The sequence below is a fragment of the Candida parapsilosis genome, contig 005809 (assembly GCF_000182765.1).
Source record: "Candida parapsilosis strain CDC317 annotated contig 005809".
NCBI lineage: Eukaryota > Fungi > Ascomycota > Pichiomycetes > Serinales > Debaryomycetaceae > Lodderomyces > Lodderomyces parapsilosis.
The window spans coordinates 962,305-986,690 of record NW_023503281.1 but is presented as its reverse complement, the minus strand read 5'-3'; the positions used below and the strand labels follow the sequence as shown (position 1 = coordinate 986,690).

Genomic DNA, 24,386 nt, shown 5'->3' with positions numbered 1-24,386 from the left:
ATGTAATTAGATAAGTACTGGCAATTTAATGATAGAGACTACACTTAACCGAGCAATGCATCATGTTTACAGAACATTAACTCTCTATAATATGGGAAGTATAAGACTAGCAGAGTACTAGTGGATGACAAGTGTACTGCAACAACTTTGTAGACTCAAAAGTGCGACTGAGAATTTCTGTTGACAGAAAATCAACAATCAAAGAAACCACCAAGTGTGTTCTTCAGCAAATCAATCTGGATACAATGGCCACAGAAGATTGGAGAAAGATAGACATTGATGCATTAGAGCCGGAATACCATTTGTCGGCAGCCGAGCTCGTTCCTGACCTACCACAAGTGTCCCAATCGCAAATATCATCGGTGGCGCAACAAGTGAGGTCGCAATTATCATCCGGTCAATTCCAACAAGCACTTGAATTAGCTTTGGACAATGCACCTTATATCGCTGATCTGCCTCAAACTAAGGAAATGCACGCCAAGACAGTATTTGAGATCTTGTGTTCAATAAAAAACAACAACAATGTATCAGAATTGGGACAATTTGTCAAGAGTTTGAATCAAGAGCAACAGGATACTCTCATCAAGTATTTGTACAAGAGCATGTCTGAACCATATGGGCAAAAGCAAGGAGGGTTGTTGTTGAATTGGTTTGAAAAGACTGTTGAAATTACTGGCGTAGGTGCAATCGCTAGATACATGACTGATCGGAGGACTGTATAGAAGAACTTCTTGTGATAGGAATTAGTTATATTACCGAAAAAGTTATAAAAATACAAAAGGATTATAAATGTTTCAAGCTTTAATTGACTTTAAAGGCGATGATTTATTAGAGCCACTCTTTTTCTTGATTTTGCTCGATGAAAGCGGCACCGAATTGAATTGGTTTGATGGTTGTAGGACATTCTTTGTAGGGGTATGTTTGTTTGGCGTAGAGCTTCTCGACTTTTGCTTCTCTAATTTGTAAGACTTTTTAGGGGACTTTTTCTCAGACGACTTGTTTTCATTGTTTTCGTTGTTGTGGTTGTTGCTGTTGTTCACGTTTGTTTGATCAGCTTGGTTGAGGTTTATTGTGGATTCAACAACTGAGTCGTTGTAAATCTCATTAGGATTGAACCCAAAAGGTGAGGACCGTTCACTGAACAAGTGACCATTGTAGTCATCGCTTAATCCGAGTTTGGTTGGAGATGATCTTAATTTCTTTATCTCAGCGTCTTTCTCAGCAATTACCAATTCGTGTGACTTTTTCAAATCTGAAATCTTGTTTTTGTAGTGTTCTTGCTTTCTAGCGAATCGCTCATGCAATTGTTTATACTGTTCTTTGGAGTCATTGAGCTCCATTTCCAATTGTGTTGCAGCTTCAATTTTAGTTTTCAATTGTTGGGTCTTGGAGGCTAACTTGTTGGTCAAATCCTCCTTTTCATTCAGTTCTTTCGACAAGCTTGACTCAGCGTTGGCTAGATCAAATTCAAGGGTTTGTTGTTTGGCAATTGCAGCTTCGAGATCAAATCTCAATTGACTATTCAAAGAGGATTCTTTCTCCAACTTTTGCGATAAAGCTTTGAGTTGGTTCTTTGTTTCTGATAGTTCAGATTCCAACTCACCAGCCCTTCCATTGTTAGTGTCTACTGCTGACGCAATTTGCTTTTGCAATTCCTCATTTGCTAATTTGAGTTCATTCACTTTACCCTCCAACACTTTCTTCTCATCTTGCAATTGATGCACCTGTTGGGTGAGATTAGTTTCCGTTGTGTGTAAGTAATCGATCTTGATCTGTTTCGCAGAAATGTCTGCCTTCATCTTTGACAACTGCGAAGCGGCAGACTCACTTTCAAATTGATGGGTTTCCTTCAATTGTGACACCTCTTGTTCTACTTGGTGCAACCTTTCAATCTCCGCATCCTTTTCCACAATCAAGGCTGACAACTTTGACACCTCATTTGAAACTTCATTGTTGCCTAGAGTTGCTTCCTCCAAGGACAACTTCAGGTCTCTCAATTCCCTCTCAAGAACCTCATTCCTTTTGACAAGTTCATCCTTTGTATTTTGCAACTCGATGACCTGACTTTCCTTCTGAACCAGCAAACTTTTTTGCGAGTCAATCTCTTCACGAAGTTGTGTCATGTCAAAACTATTGCTGGCAAGTAATTTCTTATTTTCATCAAGTTCAAAATTCAACATTCTGACTCGTTCTATCAACTTACGTCCTTCTTCCTTCAGCAACTCCACCTCATTTTCGAGATTTGTTTTGAGCAGCTTGAGTTCTGATAACGCATTTTTACTAACCTCTAACTCTTTTTGCAAATTGGTGAGATCGACTTGGTGTCTATCAGCTTCCTCTTTGTGTGTGCTTATTACTTGCACATAATCGGCTTCCTCTTGCTTAACCTGGTTCAACTCTTGGACAAGTTTGGAATTTTCCTCTTGTATGGCAGCAATCATCTCTTGTTTGTCGGCATTCACCTGTGCAAGCAAGTCCAATCTTGATCTCAAGTTTTGGTATGAGTTGACCATTTGATTAGTTTCTTGCTTGAAGCAGCCAATTTCAGTTTTAATGTCAGCGATGGATTCCGCGTACTTTTGTCTAGAAATTATTTGGTCCTTCTTCAAAGACTCGATAATCTTTGCCTCCTTACTTGGACCTCTAGTGGGGACCGGCGGTTTCCGGATTGCATACTTCCTATCCACAACCCGAGTAGGTCTAACCGGTTGCGTAAGCCTTACTGAGCCAACCTTCTTTGCCACTTTTGGGGGACTACCTTTGATCGAAGACACGGTAGGCAAAGTATAACTGGGTACTCGGGAACTTTTCTCCACTGCGGTGGTGGACAATTTAAATGTCTTCACAATCTCAGCAATATTGGTCAATGTTGACTTGATTAAGGACACATCACCATTTGGGTCCAAGTTAAGCACCACTTTTAAATCCCTGTTTTTAAAGATGTAATTTGTAACCACATTATGAGATCTAATGTCTTTTTGTTTGTTTACCATTTGTTGAGTAATCGATGACATGTTCGTGTTTGCAAAAATGTTTGAGCTAAGCTTGGAATTCTTTTCATTACCCATCAAGTCAACAAACGTGGTTCTAAAGTTGTGGTAAAAGAATGTGATTACAAGACACGATCTAGATGAATTGGGATTGAACTCGGTGGCTTTGCTCGACCTTTGTTTGAAGATTTCCTTAATCATCTCACTGCTTGCCTTTCTCCTTTTCAATTTATTTTCAAAGTTGTTCAATAAGCTAAATGGAACCTTTGCCGGGTTATTATCCAACAAGTCAATCAAGAATTTATTATTGGCAATTTCAAATGAAGAAACGAAAACTGGTTCACTATCAAATGACTTCAATTTTGCATTCACCAACTGTCTCATCATGGTTGTCTTGCCTCCTCCAGTTGGTCCCATCAACACAATACAAGAGTTGTGTGAGTTGACCAAGTCCGGGTATTGAGTTTCCGATGGCTGATAGATTTGCTCGAAATCGTATTTGGAATCATTGAACTCAATTGACTTCTCTGAGATAACAGCAAAGCGTGGATCGTAGTGTTGGTCACCGGATTGAGGGCCCTTTATCTTGAGGTATAATGGGACCGACATTTGGTGGTTTAAATATGAAGGTAGGTAAATGATATGAGGAAATCAAAATGTAAACAAAAAAAAAAGGCGAAATGTAAACAAATGATCTTCTGTTTGTGCGTAGGTAGCGCCTCGTGTAAAGTTGGTAGCGTATGCTACAATGTACATATTATTGTTACATTTTTGCACAGGCACAACGATACCACTTCACAGTTGTTCCTTTAGAAGTACAGCCGTTTGTGATGTTCATCCCTATGCGCAGAACGTGGAGAAATGTGACTATGCAAGTTTCTTTTTCTTCTCATTCAATTAGTTTATTCTGATACCTCTCAATGGGGTATTTTGGGCAGTACCAAGAAAAGTGAAGTTGAGACATTTTTTTTTTTCTTCCTTTTGCAACATGTTTTGCGAATTAATGCTAATTCCGAGTTGAGAGAGAGTGGAGCTATATAATAAAGGTTCTCTGGGGGGTAAGATCTAGGGTAATTTGAAAACCCAGAATTAATCACAGATGATGAAACTCCTGCCAAGACAGAAAAGGTTGGCATAATAAAATAAAATGAAGTTCAGGGTTGACATCTTTCTGATATAATAGAATGAAGTCAAAATCAAACATAATATGCCTACTGATATTATGTAGCTCCATTATCGATAAGTACTGGTGTGGGGCTCAAGCTGGAAACAACATGTATCCAATTGAGAACTTTGCAAAAGAATAAGCTATGTGAATCCACTAAAAAGTTTAATTTTTTGTATTTCCGAAAGCAGATTGCGGGGGAGAGCGACCAAAAAGAACAAAATCTGTTATCATGCAAATCGTCCCATTTTCAGGCAAAACAAGGTTTGGGGGTAATATATTTAGTGGGGGGACTTTACTAGCTGACACGCATTACGCCAAAAGTTACTTAACTAATTGTTTTCGACATGTTTTGTCGGATATATATTGGTATATAAAACTTGGCTAGTCACAGATTGCAATAGTTTGTTTGGATATATATTTACCCCTTAGATCTTGCAGCACTACTCCACAAACGCAACTACAGATAACAATAGGTTAGATCTCGTTAGACGAAATTTACCTTCTCAAACGTCTGTTGCAAATTACGGTTTCAAAATGCTTCTGCACCCCTCTCGGTAGATGATACTCCACTACATATATAAATATAGAGGCTGGTGTCCATTCTTACCAAAGATTCTTCTTTTATCAACTCAACATTCAATGACTTCTTCAAATACACCCTCTATAGATCATGAAAAAGGTCCGATGGATGACCAGGTGGAAAAGATTTCCACTCATGGGTCACATCCAGCTTCTATATCTGAAGAACACAAGCAATATCTTATTGCAAAACATGGAACCTATGAATTGGATCCACTCCCATCCATGAGTGATGACGATCCATTGAACTGGCCAGATAGTTTCAAATTCTTACAGTTGGGGATGGTGGCTTTCCATGGGTTTATGGGGACTTTTATGGCGTCAGGTATAGTTCCATCATTCGGTAAATACTCAGAAATATTGGACAAGCCTGTGCCTAGGGTCTCATACTTGACTTCAGCCCAAATTGTGCTCATTGGTACATTTCCAATGTTTTGGGTGCCAGTTATGCAAAGATACGGTAAAAGGTTGCTTTTGATTATATCAGTATTGGGAACCATGGCATTCTCCATTGGTGCTGTGTTCAGTACTGATTACGGCACCTTGATGGCAATGAGATGTTTGCTGGCGGTGTTTGTCTCTCCCGGTTTGGCAGTTGGTGGGGCAATTGTAAAAGAAACTACATTTAGTCACCAAAGAGGTTCAAGAAGTGGAGTTTGGGCTATATCTGTCAACTTGGGAACCATGTTTGGTGCTTTCCTTATGGGTTTTGTTGCTGAATACCAAAATCCAAAATACGTTCATGTTGTGTTTGCTTGTACCATGTTTGTATTAGCTGTCTGTTACTTGTTCCTTGGTAAAGAAACTTCGTATAACCCAGCTGATTTGTCAAGAAATGAAACTAACAGATTCAAACAATTACGCTTCAAAGCCATCTTCCCAGAGAACAAAATCACCATTTTTAAATTTCTTGAACCACTAATGTTTCTCTTGAAACCAAGAGTATTTATTCCTGCATTTGGTTACACCATGATGTTTATGCATGGTAATATTGCCATGAATGTTGAAATCCCCCAGGTTATGGTGCACAAATTTGAATTGGGGCCACAAGCATTGGGTTTGCAATTTCTTTCATTTGTTATTGGTACTGTTATTGGTGAAGTTGGTGGTTACTTGTCGGACAGATTGGTGCAATGGGGTCATAAAAATAACAAAGGTCCAAGTTTTAGATTATGGGTTACCCATCCAGGCTACATCACTTGCATTGTTGGTTTGATTGTCTTTGGTGTTCAAATACAAAACATTGACCACTACAATGTGACTCCATTGATTGGATGTGCAATTGCTGCTTTTGGTTTGCAAATTGGTACATCACCAATTATCGCTTATTGTATTGATCTGGATCACACTAAAGCAGTACAAATCAGTTTGTTTGTAACATTTCTCAGACAATTGTTTGCCTTTATTGGGCCATTTTATTACCCCAAAATGTTTGATAATTTAGGTTTTGCCGAAGCATATGGTATAATGGCAATGTTGGTTGGGGTCTTGGGATGGATTCTTACAAGTTGTTTACAATTTTGGGAGCAGAGGCATGGCAGATAGAATTTGTATAGTGAAATTTGCAACTATTTGCATGTAAATACACACAAAATTTTGTTGAGAGAGAGTTGCTGTGACTACTTGATACAGCGGTCCTAGTGGTTGAGTTCCAACTAAGCTCGCAGTGTTATGTGGTGCAACTGTCAAATATTATCTATCCCCTCAGAACTCTTAAGGAGTTTGTTGCTGCAAATGGGCACGTGTGCGGAAAAAGGTCATCGACTTGTGAAAAAGAAAAAAGTTTCTTTTCTTTTCCATGACGGTACGTTTACTCGTCGTAAAAAAGATCTTCTCTTTGAAAAGAAAGTACACAGTCTCTGCAACAGTAGCGTAGAGAAAGATTCCCAATAGAAGTGCACGGTATTGGTTGAGCTGCTTGCTACCACAACGACTTGTAGGAAGAATAAGAAAGAGTGTTTGTGCCAGTGAAAAAGGTGTGACATCGTGCCTAGATGTGTTCTTTGATTATGTGTCATCGTTTTGCGATATGTCGTGTCCTTTTGCTCAAAATATCAAAAGATTTGGTCGAAAAGAAATAAAAGAAAAAGAAGTTGAACAAAAAATTTTTTTTTTCGTTTTGCACAAAACGTTTAGCTTTGGGGTTCTCTGTACTTCGAGCCAACTAAACAACAAACTACAAGCGTGCTATCGAACGCTTTAGACCCTAGAGAAGAGCTTTTCATTAAGACTCTTCCTGAAAAAGTATGAGCAACACCTATTACTGGCCTGTCCAGGCTCAACATCAATATACAACAGATCCGTGGCACCAACACTTTGCCCACGAACCATTCCCTGTTTCCCAGCCTTACTATCCACAATCATACTTCCAACCACGACAGATTCCTTATCACGAACAAGTACCACTTCCTCAATTACAACAACTACAACAACCACAACAACTGCAACAACCACATCAACTACAACAATCACCAAACTTACTATCACGATTTGTCTACACGAGCACCAAACACAACATTGAACATATATTAACAGCAACAAACTTATCTAAATCAACGGTACTCGTTGGACTCGTGTACATCCTGAGGTATGGTTTCAATGTTAGTTTTGTAAAGGTTGTTGTGGCTCTTATGTTGGCCAACAAGTTTAACGACGACAACACATTCACAAACAAGTCTTGGAGTGATGCTTCCGGAATACCAGTGGAGGTTTTAAACAGAGAAGAGAAAGTCTGGCTCGAAGACATTAAGTGGAGTTTGCTTGTTAATGAAAGTGACATTTGGGCATTAGAACAATATTGGGAAAGTTGGATTAGAAATTATTATTATATGGTTTAAATTTTATAACTTTGTTTTTTTTCGGTGATAGTCGTTGAATGAATTTGATTCTTTGAATAAGTTATAAAAGTAGTTGAATCGTTATTGACCCTAATGCTGTTTCGATTGGATCAATGGCGAGGGGTTTATTTTTGCTCTTTTAAACTGATGTATTTTTTAGGTTTGTTTCATGAATTTGAATCAAGTTGTTTGCCAGCGGAAGGCATTTGCAAATGAGGATCACTTGGAGCGGAGGTTTGTCAGGTGCTCTATAGTTCTCCATGTTCGGGCTGAGTAATACTAATGTAACTTGAAAATTTTTCACTGTGGAATAATCCAGGAGCTGATTATTTTGTAAAATTGGCTTTCTGGCGCAATCGTCAAAGTTTATTTAGTATTGATTGGCAACTTGTCCGAGTGGTTAAGGAGAAAGATTAGAAATCTTTTGGGCTTTGCCCGCGCAGGTTCGAGTCCTGCAGTTGTCGTTATTTTTTTCAATCTTTTTTGCAACCTCCAAAAGTAAAAAGGAGAAGGCAAAAAGACTTGAAACTAGTTTACACCACACCATTGAGTATTGAATAACCTACTTAATATATTAGCTGAGTATGTATCAAGCCTTTTTCTTCCAAGTATTGCATGTACTCTTTCCACAATTTGTCACCTTTCTTTAAACAATTGACATCACCAATCATTATTAAACCATACTTGGCTCTGGTGAGTGCCACGTTTAATCTCCTTTCATCTTTGAGGAACCCAATTGTACCTTGGTTGTTTGATCGAACACATGACATTATCATGAAATCTTTTTCCCTTCCTTGAAATGCATCAATTGAAGCAATCATTATGCCAGATACTATGTGAATACTAACTGGTTTGGAATCATTGGTAATATCATCAATATCAACTTCGACTTGCAATTCTTCATTTGTCGGGTTAATAATGTCATCTTTCACCAATACAGATGATATCAAATCACGTTGACCAGAGTAAGGCGTCACAACTCCAATATTTTCTCTATGAATTCCTTTTTCAATCAACAATGATCTCAAGACTTGTTGAATATATGAAACCTCATCTCGATTGGTATATGTGTAACCTCGATCCTCACGTAGGAAATTGCGTACCGATTGTTCTCTCGCATTTCCATTGGTGTTCCAAAAGAACACTGGGTTTTCGGGAATTCCTTCCATTTTCCTTGAATCAGCAGTGATCCCGTTTTTCACTTTACCATTATAGAACCTGGTTCTGGGGAACTCACTGATTGCTGGATGCATTCTATACTGAATGTCCAACATGTGAGGTGATACGTATGATCCATTGAGCAAAACCCTTTCAAATAATGACGTTGACAAATTCGGGATCAATGAAAAACAACTCAATTGTCGTTGATCACCCACAAACACAAACTTTTCAACACCAGGGACTGCTAATGGAATCAACGTACTTGGCTCTGATGACTGAGTCGCCTCGTCCATAATCACAACGGGACATTTTGCAAGTGATTTCAATTGTGGCCCACCAGCCACAACAGTGGTTGTGAGAATAACTTTCGCTTGAGCCACTTGCTCTTTCGTGATTTGAAATTTTTCAAGAGCAAACTGTTTATAAGCGTTACTGCTGACACTTGTGCCACGTCTCATATCATTCTGCACTTGTTGATGCTTCATTGACATTGCATCGAATATTTTGTGGTGAAGACAAATGCTGGCCAATGGGTGGTCTCTATTATATTCCCTCTCCTTGCTCGTTGCGGCTATCCTCAAAATCAGCTTCCCATGCTTTGGCAACAACTTTTCAGCGATGTTGTCAATTGCTATATTTGATGCCGCAACCACAAGAACCGGAAACGTGTTCAATGCTTCAAGCAATTGAATAATCGTTTCGTATATTGCTGAAGTTTTACCAGTTCCGGGAGGGCCCTGAACCACGCTGATCTTGTTATTCAAAACTGATTGGATAGCTGCCTTTTGTGAATCGTTCAAATTGGAAGAAAAATTAACTCTATTGTTGAATGTGATTTGCTTGATTGGTTCTTTTCCCAATAACATCTTGATAAAGCTTGGATTTGCAAGGTTGTCCATTGCGTTGAGGATTCTACTGACTGGAATTGATGCTGGCAAAAGCTTCAAATGTTGCGCATGAACTGTTTTCGGTAACGGCTGGTTATTCCATTTGTAAAGGACAATCACCATCTCCACATGACTAACCTTGGACGTTTTCCGATTTTTCCCAGTTTTGACACTGTCAACAGTGGCCACTTTACCGTACCAAGGGATCTCATCATTCAAGATCAAAAACATTGCTTGATCTTTTTGGAATGGATCTTTCTTTAAACTTTTGAAAGTATCGGATAAGAACCTGTTCATAATTTCTGGTTTCATTGGAATACTCACCTTGAATTGGTTGTTTTTCTTGTCCTGATCCTGAAACCACTCAATAATCAAGTCCTGAGGCTCAATTATGTTCAGCACATTGGTGAGTTGATCTTCCAAAAAGACATTGAAACTCATTTCACGGAAATACTCGTCAATGGTGTCATAGGAAAGCTTGGGCTTTGGTGAAGGATGGTATTTAGTAATATATGGAGGTAACACCAACTCAGACAGCGGTGCGGGAGAGTTCTGACGACTGGGGGTCTTTTCCTTACGAACGGGACTTTTGAGGTCATTCATGTGGGTGTTTGACTCTTTCTTGGGTGCGACCTTGGAATTCCTTGGATTGTGGGTAGTCTCTTTTTTGAGGTTTGTTTGCTTCGAGCCTTGAGACTTCGAAGATGTCCCCACTTTTGGACTACCATTTTTAGATACAGTTTTCTCAACCTTATTTGTTTTTGATGACATCTTTGAATTAATAGTAGATAGATTGTCGGCATTCGAATTTGCTTTTGACGCCGGCTTGGAATTACTTTGTCCCTTTCCGTTAGCATTGCCCTTTCCATTACCCTTTACATTATCTTGTCCCTTTCCTTTGCCACTGCCCTTTCCATCACCCTTCGTATCCTTTGAGTTAACTGCTTTCAGGTCTCCCACATTACCAACCATTTTTCTGAAACCTTTCGCCTTCTTGGCTTCTTTTCCATTTGGTGGCTTCCCTGAGCTATCACCAATACTACCAGCTCCAATAGCTTTGACTGTCGATCCCGACTTTACATCACTGGCAAACTTTTTTGACTCTTGATAATGTTGTCGTCTTGATTCGGCTTCTGGATCCTCCTTTTTAACTCTTCTGGATCTCCCAACGGACCTTCCACGACCACCTTTTCTCCCGCCTCTACTCCCACCTCTTCTCCCGTCCTTTTTTCCAAAAGACTTACTTTTAACAAGCACCTCCTTTAATCCTAAAAGCTCAGTCAAGAATTTGTCATCATTTTCACTGACAAAGGTAATGTTTGGAGATTCATACTTTGGCAAACACTGTTTACAGCTTACTATCTGCCCATTGGGGGTATTTGCAACGTATAGATCATCATCTGCTCCGCATGACGCACACAGGATATCTCTAAACTTGATGTACTGGGCTAATTTTCCGAATAAGGCACCATTTGATAACGTATACTTTGCTGTCGGCTCTTCACCACTATCCTTGGTCGTGCTGTCCAAGCACTGCTGACACATCAAGGCCATATCATTGAGCCCGTAACGCAAGATGGCTAGTTGGTGAATATTAGAATCTGCACACTCTTCACATTCCAAAATCTCATCTAGAGGCAAAAGCTTTACTGACTTGTGTCTTGTGGTTGACAAATGTTTCTGTGCATCGTTTGGATTTTCAAACGCCCCCGAACATGTCTCGCAAAAGTATTCACTAATTGGATTTATTTGCATTTAAGATGAGGGTTACTCTGAAGATGTTGGTGGTTTACTCTAAATTTTTCACTGAGATATTGCAAACAAAAAAGCATTTCAAGAAGGCACAAATTACACAAAGGCGGCGATTTTACCCACTACGGCTTCAATCGAGCGCCCTTTACAAAAGCTAGCTTCGTAGATACAAACCATTATACGCTCTATATGCTGGATAAATAGTTACTATATCTGTAGTGTTTGGCTGAGACAGGGTCATCACTGCAATATTTCAAGCCTGAAGTATGCCCTTGCAACAAGTGCCTCTGGAACTTTCGACATTTACCAAAATTATTTTCCACAACGCACACTAGACGTCAACACTTCCCAAAACAATCCAGTCTTGAACTTCGCCTTCACATAAAACCAACTTGAAAACCCCACTATCCCATCCAAGGCCATGGTTGTGTAGGTTTCCGGCATCAACATCTTCAATGCCAAGATAGTCGCTGATTCTCGTTTTGATTGTTAGCCACAATGCATTGTCAATGGGCCAAATATTGCTATATACTAGGGATATATGTGGCTCGTACTCTTTCTCTGCCCATTCGACCGCCTTGTACCTGGCCCGTCTTTGAATTTCAGTGGTATCAAATTCCTTAATTGTAGTTTGTGACAATTCCCTGCTATGCTTTCTCAGAGGTCTTCGCCGTACTGTATTTCCATGATTATCAGTGGTGTACAATTGTGGGTTCTGCTTTTGATTCTCTGCTTCAATGTCAGCTGGCGCTATGACAAATAATTCTCTCATAATTTGCGCAAACAGAATCAAATTGGGATCCTTAACCACTTCAAAATATAGCTTTTGAAAGTACTTCCTTTGACTGTTAACATTTCCTATAGTCACAAGCTTGGCATGATTTTTGGGTAACGATTGCAAAGCCACAGCACAAGCTGACAAAACTTTATCAACGTCATCCTTTGTTTTCGACGGATCATCGAGATTGATGCTGACATTGGTGGTAATGGTTATATGTGGTTCAAACTTGGGTGGCAGTCCAGGAAACAATGTGTTTATGGAACTACTCAATGTTGTCAATTTATCATGGATTTGAGAGTTTTGTCTCGGACAAAACCATAATGCAACACCTAATCCTTGAAGTGTTAGTTAGCAGAGGTCTCAGGTTACATCGAGTGTTAGTGGTACACATACCCATGGCGACTTGATCCTTCAGAGAGGTCTGGACTTTATTCGACACAAAATTTTAATGCAACCTAAATTTAGTCTCTATAAAAAAAAGGAATTATTGTTATTCTAAATCAAAATCTAATATTTGCTACTTAATACGTCGGCACCCTCAATTGCAGCAGAATCAACAAACCAACTAATTTCGGTTCCAGATGTGATGTCGGTAACCAACTTGGAAGGTAACTTACTTTCAGAATCGTTAAAGATTTCTTTCAAAATAGGTGCTTTTCCTGACCCTTGAGCTACAAATGCGATTGCAGTTGCACTCTCCAAGACTGGGAATGTAATTGTGATTCTTCTTGGAGGTGGTTTTGGTGAGTCATTTATATAGGAAACTAACTGGGCCCTTTCGTGGAGAAGTTTATGCCCTGGGAATAACGAACAAGTGTGTCCATCCGGACCACATCCCAACAATATGACATCCAACTTGTGAGGTAAATGAGCAGCATATCTCTTGGCAATTTCTTTATCCTTTTCAATATCGGCACCTTCTATTTGTCCGTTGTTACCTGTTAATAGCGATTCATCTATAGTGTATATTTTTGGTTTTGTTGAAGAAGCAAGATTCGAAAGAACCATTTCATTGAAAAGGCCATAATTGGAGTCCTCGTGATTCAATGGAACAAGTCTTTCATCGCTGAAATACACCTCCCATTTGTCCCATTGCACTTCTGCACCTATGTCCTTATTATCAATCAATGCCTCTTTCAAAACTTTACCTAGGGAGCCTCCTGAAATTGCAATTTTAAATGATCCGTTTGCTTTAATAGCTTCATTCTGATGTTTAACAATGTACTTTCCAACGGCGTTTGCAAGATCAGCCTGCTCGGCATAGGAATAAACTTCGGCGGTCATTTTGATAATGTATGTTTCTAAAAGAGATGCGATTTTACAGAGAAGCAATTTTACATTTGACGGATTATTTATCACCAACAACTTTTTTTTTCTCCGACAGCTTTTTAACACAAAAACTGAATCCTCTAGTCTAAATAATGGGAATACTCGGCACTATCCTTTATCTTGTTGTTCATAAATTTTTCCAATTTGTTGGCATTCTTGAAATACGTTGTAGACTCACTGTTATAAGATCGACAGTTTTTGAAAATCAACCTTGCATCGTACAAAAATTGGTCAAATGATTCATATTTATCGTTTTCCAATTTCAGTTCCATTGTAGATAAATCCATGGGCTCTTTAATGACATCATAATAGTCTGGAACTTCATCCTTGTTGACAGGAACAGCAAATGGCCAAGCAGAAGGATGGTTTTGCATTTCTGAAAAAAGTGTAACCATGAAATTGTAATGCGGGCCCCTTTTTGGCTTTTGCGCTAACTTATCCATCTCCTCCAGCCATCCCGCTTCGGCCAACCCGGGTATATCCTTATAATCAAGTGTCACATTTTTGTTTGTTTTGAATATTTGGAGCCCCGGTCGCACAATATTAGACTTTGACCGCAGCCTGATTTTCCTTTCAATTGCCGCTTTTTGTAAAAGAAGTATCTTTCCCAGGTCAAGATATCTAAGGATCGACGGGAGCATCGAACATTGCATTAAAGTTCCACCTTCATAATCCTTAATGTAGCCCATCCACACCGACTTATCAAGCGTGATCTCTTTCGTGAAACCTTGCTTTTTAAAGTAACCAATGGCATAATTGTCAGCATAAGTTAAAAAATACTTGATCGGTGATGTTGCTCTAACATAGTCTTTTAAATGATTCATCAAATGGGCACCATAACCGCGAACTTGCTCAGTGGAGGAGATTGCACAAAACACAATCTCAGCAAATTCTCTATTATTGAAAGGTCTGTATGTTATACCACCGACTACTGTGAGCGGCTTTCGTACAACAGCCATGGACAAGTGTGAACGATCGTAAACTAATCGCGAAATATATTCACGTGGCATTTTTGGCAACTGCTTTTGGAAAATGTTTTTGAGACCTGTCAAAACTATTAGACTGTCCTTTGTATTGTCGTTGTTCACCACTCTAAACTCAATCTTGCCTTCTTTTTCCTCAATAACTGAGGGTCGCTCTTTGAATGTGTAGATTTCTCCATCAAAATTAAAGTTCGTTATTCGTTTTCGCTCTTCTTCTGCCTCGTCATCATCATCATCATCATCATCATCGTCATCGTCATCGTCATCGCCGTCGCCATCATCATCGTTGTCCTCACCAGCGCCATCGTCATCATCATTCGACTGTTCATTGTCGTTAGCATCCTCTACTTTAACTTCATCGTTCTTCGCTGTCTCGGCTACTTTCTTATCCACAACAGGTGTCGTCTCCTTTGACTCTAGCTTTATCTTTTTATTCAATGGTGTGTCATCTTCACTCTCATCATCTTCCACCTTTATAGTTCTTTTTCTATCAACCATGTCTGAATAAAGTTGATTGTTGATATATACAATTGTCGAAAAATCAAAAACAGAAACACTTGTTTATATGCACTCTTAACGCAAAATGCGCTCCCCATTTGAGATGACATAAAAAAAAAAGAAGAGAAAAGGAATCATTATTCAGCAATAAGCTATATATTCTTCTCATCAATCATGTCAAATTACACCCAATTAACTCCAAGTGATACAGCTTCTGGCCCTGTTGCAACTGTCCTTTGTTGCAACTGTGGTGTTCCTATGGACGGTTCACAGGGGCTTGTTATGTGTTATGATTGTATAAAGTTGAACGTTGATATAACTGAAGGTATCCCCAGGGAGGCAAATGTTTCGTTCTGCAGAAATTGTGAGAGATTTTTACAACCTCCAGGGCAGTGGATTAGAGCTCAACTTGAATCAAGAGAGCTTCTTGCACTCTGTCTCAGACGTTTGAAAGGTTTGAACAAGGTAAGATTGGTGGATGCATCATTTATTTGGACAGAACCACATTCACGAAGAATTAGAGTTAAACTCACTGTTCAAGGTGAAGCCATGGCCAATACTATAGTCCAGCAGACATTTGAAGTTGAATATGTTGTCATTGCAATGCAGTGTCCCGACTGTGCAAAGTCATACACTACAAACACATGGAGGGCGACCGTTCAAATAAGGCAAAAAGTTCCTCATAAAAGGACATTTTTGTACTTGGAGCAATTGATTTTAAAACACAATGCTCATATGGACACAGTTTCAATTCAAGAGACCAAGGATGGATTGGATTTCTTTTACGCACAAAAGAATCATGCAGCAAAAATGGTTGACTTTTTGACTTCGGTTGCACCTGTGAAAGTGAAAAAATCCGAGGAGCTTGTTAGTACTGATATACACTCGGGCTCTTCCAGTTACAAATTTTCCTTCTCCATTGAAATCGCCCCGATTTGTCGTGACGATTTGGTGGTATTACCAAAGAAATTGGCACACTCGATGGGAAATATTTCACGGTTGGTATTATGTAACAAAGTTAATAATGCCATGCAATTTGTTGATTTCAGTACGTTGCAAACAGCCGACCTATCGTCTCAAGTGTATTGGAGATCACCATTCCCTTCCTTATTAGATGCAACCCAACTAGTCGAGTTTATTGTTTTGGATGTTGAGCCCACTGGTGACATCAAAGGAAAATACGTTTTGGCGGATATTGAAGTTAGCCGAGCCAGTGACTTCGGGTCTAATGACCAAACGTTTTATGTGAGGTCGCATTTGGGCGCTATTTTGCATCCCGGAGATTCGTGTCTTGGATATTATTTAACAAACTCAAATTTGAATTCCGAGCTTTGGGATACATTGGATACTGATAATACACCAGAGGTGGTTATAGTCAAGAAGCACTATGCAAGAAAATCAAAGAAATCAAAGAATAGAAAGTGGAAGTTGAAGAGAATGGCTAAGGAACACAACGATATTATCGCAAATGATGATTCAAGACAAGCCAGACAAGAACAAGAAAAGGCCGAAAGAGACTATGAATTGTTCTTGCAAGAATTGGAAGAAGATGAAGAATTGAGACAAACAATCAATATGTATAAAGCTGATGAAGGGCAACCGCAAAAGAACGATGACGACATTGATGAAGAAGATGAAGACGATGCTCCAAGAATTGCCATTGACGAGTTGCTTGATGAACTTGATGAAATGACATTACAAGATACGCCGATGAATGAATAGGTGGAGTAAATAAATAGTGTGGTTTTTTGTAGCGCGCAATTTAATGTTGATTAGAGATTTACCCTTAAAGGTTTCGTTTCCTTCCGTGACGTCCATATGCCACATCCAAAATATTCACCAACTCAGTCGTTTGTAGACTCTTCCTTCTTTACGAAATTAGCTGAGCTAAAGCTAGATAAGTTCAAGTTAGATTCATCAAGTCAGCTAATATGTGGCTTCCAATTGAAAGCTCAACATTTAAACAAATTTAATGACACTCCGATCGTGCATTTAGAGGATGACAGTTTTGCCAGTGAAGTGCCAGCTAGAGAGGACAGCTTAACAATCAAAGGAGAATTGATTAATGTCAACACCATTGAGGAGTACAAGGAAAAGAATAAACAAGAGCTATTGAAGGATTGGGGGCAACAACTAAAGGAGAAAATATTAAAGGCAAAGACATTTGATGTTGAAACCTTCAACTATTTCTATGTATGGAGCTACTCGGATTTGAAAAAATACAAGTTTTATTATTGGATGGCATTCCCAATATTGGGTAGTGAATGGACCCTCGAAGGAGAAGAACAAGTGAATCCAGAGACAAACGAATTGCTCAAACAAAATGCCGTATCCACGAGTGGTCAATTCCTTCAACTTGATAATGGTAAACTCTTTGACACAGCTGATGTCGAGAAATCTCATACGTTTGTATATTACGATTCTTGTGTCACCTTGGAGCACAAACCTTCGATTCAGGTTAAGAACTATCTATACTACCTAGCTCAACAAGGTTTTCGAAAGATTGACTTGGTGGTGTATAGAAAAGAAGGTTCATTCAAGTGGACTCTTTCTCTTTCGACAGTTCCGGACCCGCTCAAAGTCACTGGGTGGGAACGTACCAGTCAGGGGAAATTGAGTCCCAAAATAGCCGATTTGGGCTTGTTGATTGATCCATTGGAACTTGCAAACCAAGCAGTTGAATTGAATCTAAAGTTGATGAAATGGAGGATTGCACCGCAGCTAGATCTTGATATCATAAAAAAGCAAAAAATCCTACTCTTAGGAGCTGGAACATTGGGGAGTTACGTGGGGAGGACGTTGCTAGGTTGGGGGTTCAAAGACATAACATTTGTTGACAATGGACGTGTTTCCTACTCAAATCCTGTACGACAGCTGCTTTTCAATTTCAAAGATTGCTTCAGCGACAATGGTCAAGGAGAATTAAAAGCTCAAAAAGCTGCCGATAACCTAAAAACCGTATACCCAGGCGTTTCCGCAAAGGGTGTACGTTTGGAAGTGCCCATGATTGGGCATCCTGTTACTGATGAAGAAAAGCAGAGGGCCTCCTATGAGCTTTTGGACACTTTGATCTCACAGAATGATGTGATCTTTTTATTGATGGATTCCAGAGAGTCAAGGTGGCTTCCCACTGTTATTGGAGCTGCCAAAGACAAGATTGTGATTAATGCAGCATTAGGGTTTGATAGTTACTTGGTCATGAGACACGGTAGTCCCTCGCAACTGAAAGCAGATCGTCTAGGCTGCTACTTTTGCAATGATGTTGTCGCACCAGATGACAGTCTAAGTGATCGTACCTTAGATCAAATGTGTACCGTAACACGACCTGGCGGAGCATTGATGGCGTCCTCCTTGGCAGTAGAGTTGTTAGTGTCAATTTTGCAACAACCTGAAAAACATAGAGCAAGACATGGCGATGTCACAACTTTTGGGGCTATACCGCATCAGATACGGGGGTTTTTACACAACTTTTCACAAGCTAGTTTGTATGCACCTGGATATGTACATTGTTCTGCTTGTTCCGAAAAAGTTGTAACCGAGTACAATGACCACAAATGGGAATTTGTAAAGAGGTGCCTCAATGAGCAAGGATACTTGGAGGAGCTTTGTGGGTTGAAAAAGGTGCAAGAAGAAGCAGAGTTGGCGATTGCAGCTATGAATATTCTGGATGTTGAAGATGATGAAGATCTGGAATGGATTGAATAGCGTTTGATTTTGTGTAATGAGTAAACTGTGTATTGTACGCGAGAAGAACAAAATTAGAAAAATCAAAACATTCAAACAACTGTAAACAAAGTAAAGAGAGATTCCTTCATACCAACAACCGTATGAATCAGTATACTCCTTCACAAATTAACCGACTACAAGAGGGTCCAAGAATTTTTGAATTTAATCAAAGGAATCAAAAAAATCAAGAAGGAGTTTCTTTTTCATCACTTGACCCTCATTCAAGTCAGGACTTCACAATGTATAAACAACAAGAAAAATCATCCAGTCCTCAACCAACTTATGATGCTGTACAATTAATGGAGTTTGATTTGGATAACGCTGATCCGTGTGGTACTCAAATGTCATGTATTGTGTCTGAACTTCCATTGGTGCAAAAGTTACCGGCTCCTTTGCTTCTGGAAATCGATGATATAAATATACAACAGGCATTGATAATTAAAGATATATTATTCGCTCTCTTAGGATACGAAGGTCACTACATTCAATATGGCAAAACATATAATAAGTCTTCGAAAAGTGCCAAAATTCGAGGAATTGACTTCAAAATTGCAAAAAATTTGGATGTCAGTTTGAAAACAGTCACCAAAAGGATAATACGAATTGGTAAGCATTTTAGTGGATTAAATTCATTCATTGAATACTATAATGATGCGGCTTATGGGAAATTGGTGCAAGCCTTTTGTCACAGCATAGCTGAATTCTTTAAGCTGTACATCGACGTGCTCGTTTCTTTAGAGCGTGAATTTCAATACAATTCCACATTCAACATAAATGCACTCGAGCAAGTTCTCTACCAAGAAATAGCCAACAAGATGTCCCACATGTACTCCATTGCCATAGAGATACATCAATTGAATGAAGAGAGATGCAGCCTACCGAAAGAGGAGTCGACCACCACAAAACTACATCGTCTAGAAACAGACATGTATACAGAGAAAATGAGAGTTTGTAAAGGTGGGCTTGTTTTAAAGATTATTCAAGAAAGAATCTCCGCTTTCAAAGGCGATGCTATATCATACAGCTTCTTGTCTGCACTTTATGATGAAGTGAGTGTTGACTATGTACAGATGTTGAACCACTGGCTTGCTGAAGGATCCATTGAGGATCCATTCGACGAGTTTATGATCCAGGTTGCCAAAATACCCAAGGGACTACAGTCCTTTTTCCAAACGAGAAGTGATTTTTATTGGAATGAGCTATTTTTGTTTAAAGAGGATGGGTTACTTGATCAATTCCTTGACACAAAAATTCAAAACAAGATTATAAACACGGGAAAATTTTTGAGCATGTTTAAAACGTGTACTAACTTGCATGATTTTCAATACTTGGGTGAAACTTTGGAGTGTGTAAAAAGTCTCAATGCTCCAGATTTGGAGCTCAAGATTGATTTATTCTTTGCTCGAGCAAACAAGATGCTATTGAAACTATTGTTTGAAGGTTACCGGTTCCCCAGGTTGGTGGAAGCGTTTCAAACACTTTTCTTGTTTGATAAATCTTTCACTATAGATTCATTTATTGATGACGCATTTCAAGATTTGAAACGAAACAAGTATAGAATATCAACACTGAAAATTCTGAGACAATATGACGAGCATGTAACATCATCGTTGGATTCAGAAAGAAAGAGCAACCCATTTGCTGTCAGTGTGGTAGAACTTAGCCAGCGATTTACAATCACGATTGAAAATTTCTTTAAAGCCACAGAGGAATTGATGGCAAGAAAGGAGTCAGATCTAACACATTATGATCTTCGAGAATTGCTTAAAGAGCACAATAGTACTGGGGAACTAAGGAACGAGGATGAGGAGGGTCTCGAAAAGAGGCTGAGTGATAGCGTTGAGGATATCACGTTTTTGAGTGTGGATTTGACTGTTCCACTACAATTCCCACTAAATTTTGTCTTGAATAGACAAATATCATACCAATATGAAACCTTGTTCAAGTTTTTATTTATGCTAAAATTTGTAACCAAACAGATCGAAAACAATTGGCAAGATATCAATACGTCCAGAATATGGACAGAAATGTCGTTTCCTCAAAGAATACAGAAATGGATCTTGAGATGCAGGATGTTGCAATCACGGATCTTAACATTTGTGACTCATGTACAATCCTATGTAATGTACGATGTGATTGAGAGTAACTACGACCAGATTCATCATATGTTGAATGAGTACATGGACCAGTTATCTAGTGCAAACATGGGCTCGGATGTTACTAGTAAAGAGGAGCAAGCACTCAACAATAAACTACTGAGCAACTATGGAATGAATTCCATATTTGATAAAAGGATCAATTCACGCAAGACAACAACAACTGATGCAAGTTTATCAGTCAATGATTTGAAAGTAAAGTTAGAGACATATACAACTGTTGCACTTAGCGACTCCTTGCTAACTCGTCCCGAGACGTTACTGTGTGTCAAGGAAATGTTTTATTTTATTATCCTGTTTCAATCTTACACTATCCAAATGAAGAAAATGTTGGTACTTGTTCATCCTGAGTTGTTTGAAACATTTTCGAAAGAGTTTCCGGGAAAGTTCAATAAACCGATGGATGGTGAGCTGGTGCAAAAACGGCTTGACTACATGGATGAAAGTTTTCTCCTTCGTTATCAAAAATTCGGGGAGCTACTTGCATACTTTCTTTCTACGATTAAACGAGTTGGCGAGAAGGAGAATAGAAAATTGCTCGAGTTGAGTGATAGATTGGAGCTGTGTTTCCCTGAATGATTGAGTGCATTGAAAATTCTAAATGATATATATCTTAGCTCATCAAGGTATCTTCATCCGTAGCTTGTTCATTCAAAACCTTTATAATTGCGTCCGTTTTCTCGTCACTGTATATTTTAAACCCTTCTGATTCTGTAACACTGGCCAATTGTGCATTTTTGCAATCCAATTTTTCTTCCATAACTTGTTTCAAAATCTTCAACGCCAACAACTCTGCATCTTTCAAACTCAAACTCTTGTGGTATTCATTGTTCAACTCAGCTTGAGCACCTTCACTTCCAGAGCCGATTGCCTTGGCATCGTATCTGTAAAAGGTTCCCGATGGCTCGGCATGGTATAATTGAGGACCTTTTTCCTTATCAAATCCTGCAATCAATAAAGCAACACCAAACGGTCTCGACATCAATCTCTTTTCACCATCGGCACCTTCCCCAAACCTCAATGACAAATCGCAAACACTTTGGGTTAAGCTTTCAACACCAATGTTTTCATCATAATACAAATTGTGTGTCAAACTGGATACACGAGCGTGATCAATCAACGATCTAGCATCTGCAGTCAATCCACTCATGGCACATCCTATATGATGATCTATTTCGACAATCTTTTCAATAGACGAAGATTCAAGTAGAGATGAGGTGACACGTTTTTCAACTCCTAATATGACACCTTCACTGGTCTGGATACCAATTGCAGTTGATCCTAATTTAATGGCCTCGAGAGAATATTCAACTTGGAAAAGTCTTCCTTCTGGTGAAAAGGTGGATACACCTCTATCGTATTCACTTCGAGTTAAGAACATGTCTTTGGGTAAGGGATGTAATTGTTTTTTGTTGGCAATTGGTTTATGGAAATGGATGGTAACTACTCAATTGTGTTGGTGGCGATAATTCGCTTTGAATTTTTTATGTCTCTTTTTTTCACGCTACACACTACCAACAGAACCGATTCCAAAGCTACGACATAATCAAAAATTATTCCTTCTGTTTCTTGTTTTATTCATTCTCTATATATGGACACATCTCTCCTTCACTCTAAGCCTTCTTTGGGACCAATTCTACAATCTTTTCAGCAGCTGGATCCAAGTCTTCAAAGGCATACAATTTCAAACCAGAATTTTCAATCAATTCCTTAGCTTCAGCCATGTTGGTACCTTGTAATCTAACAACAACTGGGATATCCAAGTTGAAGTTCTTCGTTGCGGCAATCAAACCCTTGGCAACGTAGTCACATCTAACAATACCACCAAAGATATTTACAAGAATACCATTGACGTTTTTGTCAGACAAAATCAATTCAAAAGCTTTCTCGATGGTTTCTGGAGTAGCAGTACCACCACAGTCCAAGAAATTGGCTGGTTCACCACCGTACAACTTGATGATATCCATAGTAGCCATAGCCAAACCAGCACCGTTGACAATGTTGGCAATGTTACCGTCCAATTTGATAAAGTTCAAACCATATTTACTTGCTTCGGCTTCTTGTGGGTCTTCTTGAGTTGGGTCTCTCCATGAAAAGACTTCTTGTTGACGGAAAGCGGCATTATCGTCGAAACCCAATTTGGCATCCATAGCCAAAACTTTGTGGTCTGGGGTTTCTGACAATGGGTTGATTTCAACTTGGGTACAGTCACGGTCAATAAAACACTTGTACAATCCTTGGATAGTCTTGGCAGCTTCTGGAATGGCATCCTTTGTGAATCCCAACAGGGATGCAATTTCGGTAGCCAATTTATCGGAAACACCTTCTTCCAATGGAACTGGGAAGGTCTTGATTGCGGATGGATCCTTAGCGGCAACACCTTCAATGTCCATACCACCTTGAGAAGAAGCAACAATAACTGGGGTTTGCTTAGCTCTGTCCATCAAAATAGCAACGTATGCTTCAGATTGAGCGTCTCTTCTCTCAACAATATAGACAGCAGTGACTTCTTTACCTTTGGCACCGGTTTGCTTAGTGATCAATTTGTGACCCAACATTTGACTAGCCAAATCTTTAGCTTCTTCTGGTGATGAGATCAACTTGACACCACCTTGTAAACCAGAGTCAAAGTGGCCTTTACCACGACCTCCGGTCAATGCTTGTGCCTTGATGACCAATTCATCAGTTCCCAATTTTTTGGCAGCATCAAATGCACCCTCGGCAGTTGTTGCAGGATAACCTCTTGGAATTGGAACACCGTATTCGCTCAATAAAGCAGCAGAACGGTATTCATGTAACGACAAGAATCTTTTTTGTTGGGCAATTGACTAAAAAGAAAAAGCATTTTGTTAGTATTTTATGAAATCCCGGAACATATCGCATATCGGTTGGAAGAAGGACGAAAAAAAAAAAAAAAAATTCGCCAATATTTGAAAGCTCGGCATTAAAAGGGTCAACGTGGACAAGCAAGAAGCTATTGATACTCTCAAAGAAGCTCCGTTCTTGTAAGGGGCATGGAATTAACATCTAATGGGAAATTGTAGTTGCAATCATGATGTAAAAAAAGACCCCCCTTCCACTTTGTATACCCCTCTTCCCGATTCAACTTTGATAGCAAATGCAATTGGACTGATTTATCTTCAACCGTAGCTGAACAAGTAGACTCAATTGGTGATAACATACCCTTGAAAAACGAGCAATAGATCTTGACAACATTGTGAATGATTGGTAATCCTGACTTATAGAATAGATATATATATATATATGATCAGTTTTTGATGAAAAGACAAAACTTGTTTAAAAGACGTTCAACAATTTTTTTTGTTTTTTTTTCTTTCTTCAATTTCCGAGAAAGAACAAAATTCTGGCTGAAATTGGTTGTTGGGAGCGTTTTCTATTTTCTGTCTGTCTCTATTTTTGTGTTGCCCCTCTTTTGTTGATTTCAATCTTGAGCAAGAGACACCTAACCCAACTAATCAAATCACGAAGGATGGATAATAGATTGACACCTTGAGAGCTCTATAGTTGTAATCTGACTA

At 39.1% G+C, this 24,386-nt stretch overlaps 13 protein-coding genes and 1 non-coding gene across 14 annotated transcripts; 7 read left to right on the top strand and 7 right to left on the bottom strand. All coding sequences in view use genetic code 12, as the record gives it.

Annotated features, from left to right (window-relative positions):
- Positions 1-245: 245 nt before the first annotated feature.
- ARC15 (Arc15p) lies at positions 246-722 on the top strand (the record flags this gene model as incomplete). The annotated part of the gene is made up of 1 exon (XM_036809370.1): positions 246-722. One exon carries the CDS (start codon positions 246-248, stop codon positions 720-722), a length of 477 nt encoding a protein of 158 aa, XP_036666013.1.
- A 72-nt stretch (positions 723-794) lies between these two features.
- On the bottom strand, positions 795-3,599 carry CPAR2_204850 (uncharacterized protein; the record flags this gene model as incomplete). The annotated part of the gene is made up of 1 exon (XM_036809369.1): positions 795-3,599. The coding sequence occupies one exon, from the start codon at positions 3,597-3,599 to the stop codon at positions 795-797; it is 2,805 nt and encodes a 934-aa protein (XP_036666012.1).
- Positions 3,600-4,797: 1,198 nt separating this feature from the next.
- Positions 4,798-6,282, top strand: CPAR2_204840 (uncharacterized protein; the record flags this gene model as incomplete). The annotated part of the gene is made up of 1 exon (XM_036809367.1): positions 4,798-6,282. One exon carries the CDS (start codon positions 4,798-4,800, stop codon positions 6,280-6,282), a length of 1,485 nt encoding a protein of 494 aa, XP_036666011.1.
- Positions 6,283-6,983: 701 nt separating this feature from the next.
- On the top strand, positions 6,984-7,574 carry CLG1 (Clg1p; the record flags this gene model as incomplete). The annotated part of the gene is made up of 1 exon (XM_036809366.1): positions 6,984-7,574. One exon carries the CDS (start codon positions 6,984-6,986, stop codon positions 7,572-7,574), a length of 591 nt encoding a protein of 196 aa, XP_036666010.1.
- A 382-nt stretch (positions 7,575-7,956) lies between these two features.
- On the top strand, positions 7,957-8,038 carry CPAR2_t_cp_Ser(AGA)_24. Its single transcript has one exon. It is a non-coding gene; the product is annotated as a tRNA-Ser (tRNA).
- A 102-nt stretch (positions 8,039-8,140) lies between these two features.
- Positions 8,141-11,377, bottom strand: CPAR2_204820 (RNA helicase; the record flags this gene model as incomplete). The annotated part of the gene is made up of 1 exon (XM_036809365.1): positions 8,141-11,377. The coding sequence occupies one exon, from the start codon at positions 11,375-11,377 to the stop codon at positions 8,141-8,143; it is 3,237 nt and encodes a 1,078-aa protein (XP_036666009.1).
- A 328-nt stretch (positions 11,378-11,705) lies between these two features.
- On the bottom strand, positions 11,706-12,552 carry CPAR2_204810 (2',3'-cyclic-nucleotide 3'-phosphodiesterase; the record flags this gene model as incomplete). The annotated part of the gene is made up of 2 exons (XM_036809364.1): positions 11,706-12,490; positions 12,549-12,552. The coding sequence occupies 2 exons, from the start codon at positions 12,550-12,552 to the stop codon at positions 11,706-11,708; spliced, it is 789 nt and encodes a 262-aa protein (XP_036666008.1).
- A 110-nt stretch (positions 12,553-12,662) lies between these two features.
- SOL3 (6-phosphogluconolactonase) lies at positions 12,663-13,439 on the bottom strand (the record flags this gene model as incomplete). Its single annotated transcript, XM_036809363.1, has 1 exon — positions 12,663-13,439. One exon carries the CDS (start codon positions 13,437-13,439, stop codon positions 12,663-12,665), a length of 777 nt encoding a protein of 258 aa, XP_036666007.1.
- A 125-nt stretch (positions 13,440-13,564) lies between these two features.
- On the bottom strand, positions 13,565-14,965 carry GCN5 (histone acetyltransferase; the record flags this gene model as incomplete). Its single annotated transcript, XM_036809362.1, has 1 exon — positions 13,565-14,965. One exon carries the CDS (start codon positions 14,963-14,965, stop codon positions 13,565-13,567), a length of 1,401 nt encoding a protein of 466 aa, XP_036666006.1.
- Positions 14,966-15,139: 174 nt separating this feature from the next.
- Positions 15,140-16,687, top strand: NMD3 (ribosome-binding protein; the record flags this gene model as incomplete). Its single annotated transcript, XM_036809361.1, has 1 exon — positions 15,140-16,687. The coding sequence occupies one exon, from the start codon at positions 15,140-15,142 to the stop codon at positions 16,685-16,687; it is 1,548 nt and encodes a 515-aa protein (XP_036666005.1).
- A 96-nt stretch (positions 16,688-16,783) lies between these two features.
- Positions 16,784-18,670, top strand: APG7 (Apg7p; the record flags this gene model as incomplete). Its single annotated transcript, XM_036809360.1, has 1 exon — positions 16,784-18,670. The coding sequence occupies one exon, from the start codon at positions 16,784-16,786 to the stop codon at positions 18,668-18,670; it is 1,887 nt and encodes a 628-aa protein (XP_036666004.1).
- A 260-nt stretch (positions 18,671-18,930) lies between these two features.
- Positions 18,931-21,426, top strand: CPAR2_204760 (uncharacterized protein; the record flags this gene model as incomplete). Its single annotated transcript, XM_036809359.1, has 1 exon — positions 18,931-21,426. One exon carries the CDS (start codon positions 18,931-18,933, stop codon positions 21,424-21,426), a length of 2,496 nt encoding a protein of 831 aa, XP_036666003.1.
- Positions 21,427-21,460: 34 nt separating this feature from the next.
- On the bottom strand, positions 21,461-22,228 carry PUP2 (proteasome core particle subunit alpha 5; the record flags this gene model as incomplete). The annotated part of the gene is made up of 1 exon (XM_036809358.1): positions 21,461-22,228. The coding sequence occupies one exon, from the start codon at positions 22,226-22,228 to the stop codon at positions 21,461-21,463; it is 768 nt and encodes a 255-aa protein (XP_036666002.1).
- Positions 22,229-22,460: 232 nt separating this feature from the next.
- LSC2 (succinate--CoA ligase (GDP-forming) subunit beta) lies at positions 22,461-24,063 on the bottom strand (the record flags this gene model as incomplete). Its single annotated transcript, XM_036809356.1, has 2 exons — positions 22,461-23,675; positions 24,031-24,063. The coding sequence occupies 2 exons, from the start codon at positions 24,061-24,063 to the stop codon at positions 22,461-22,463; spliced, it is 1,248 nt and encodes a 415-aa protein (XP_036666001.1).
- Between the last annotated feature and the right edge of the window lie 323 nt (positions 24,064-24,386).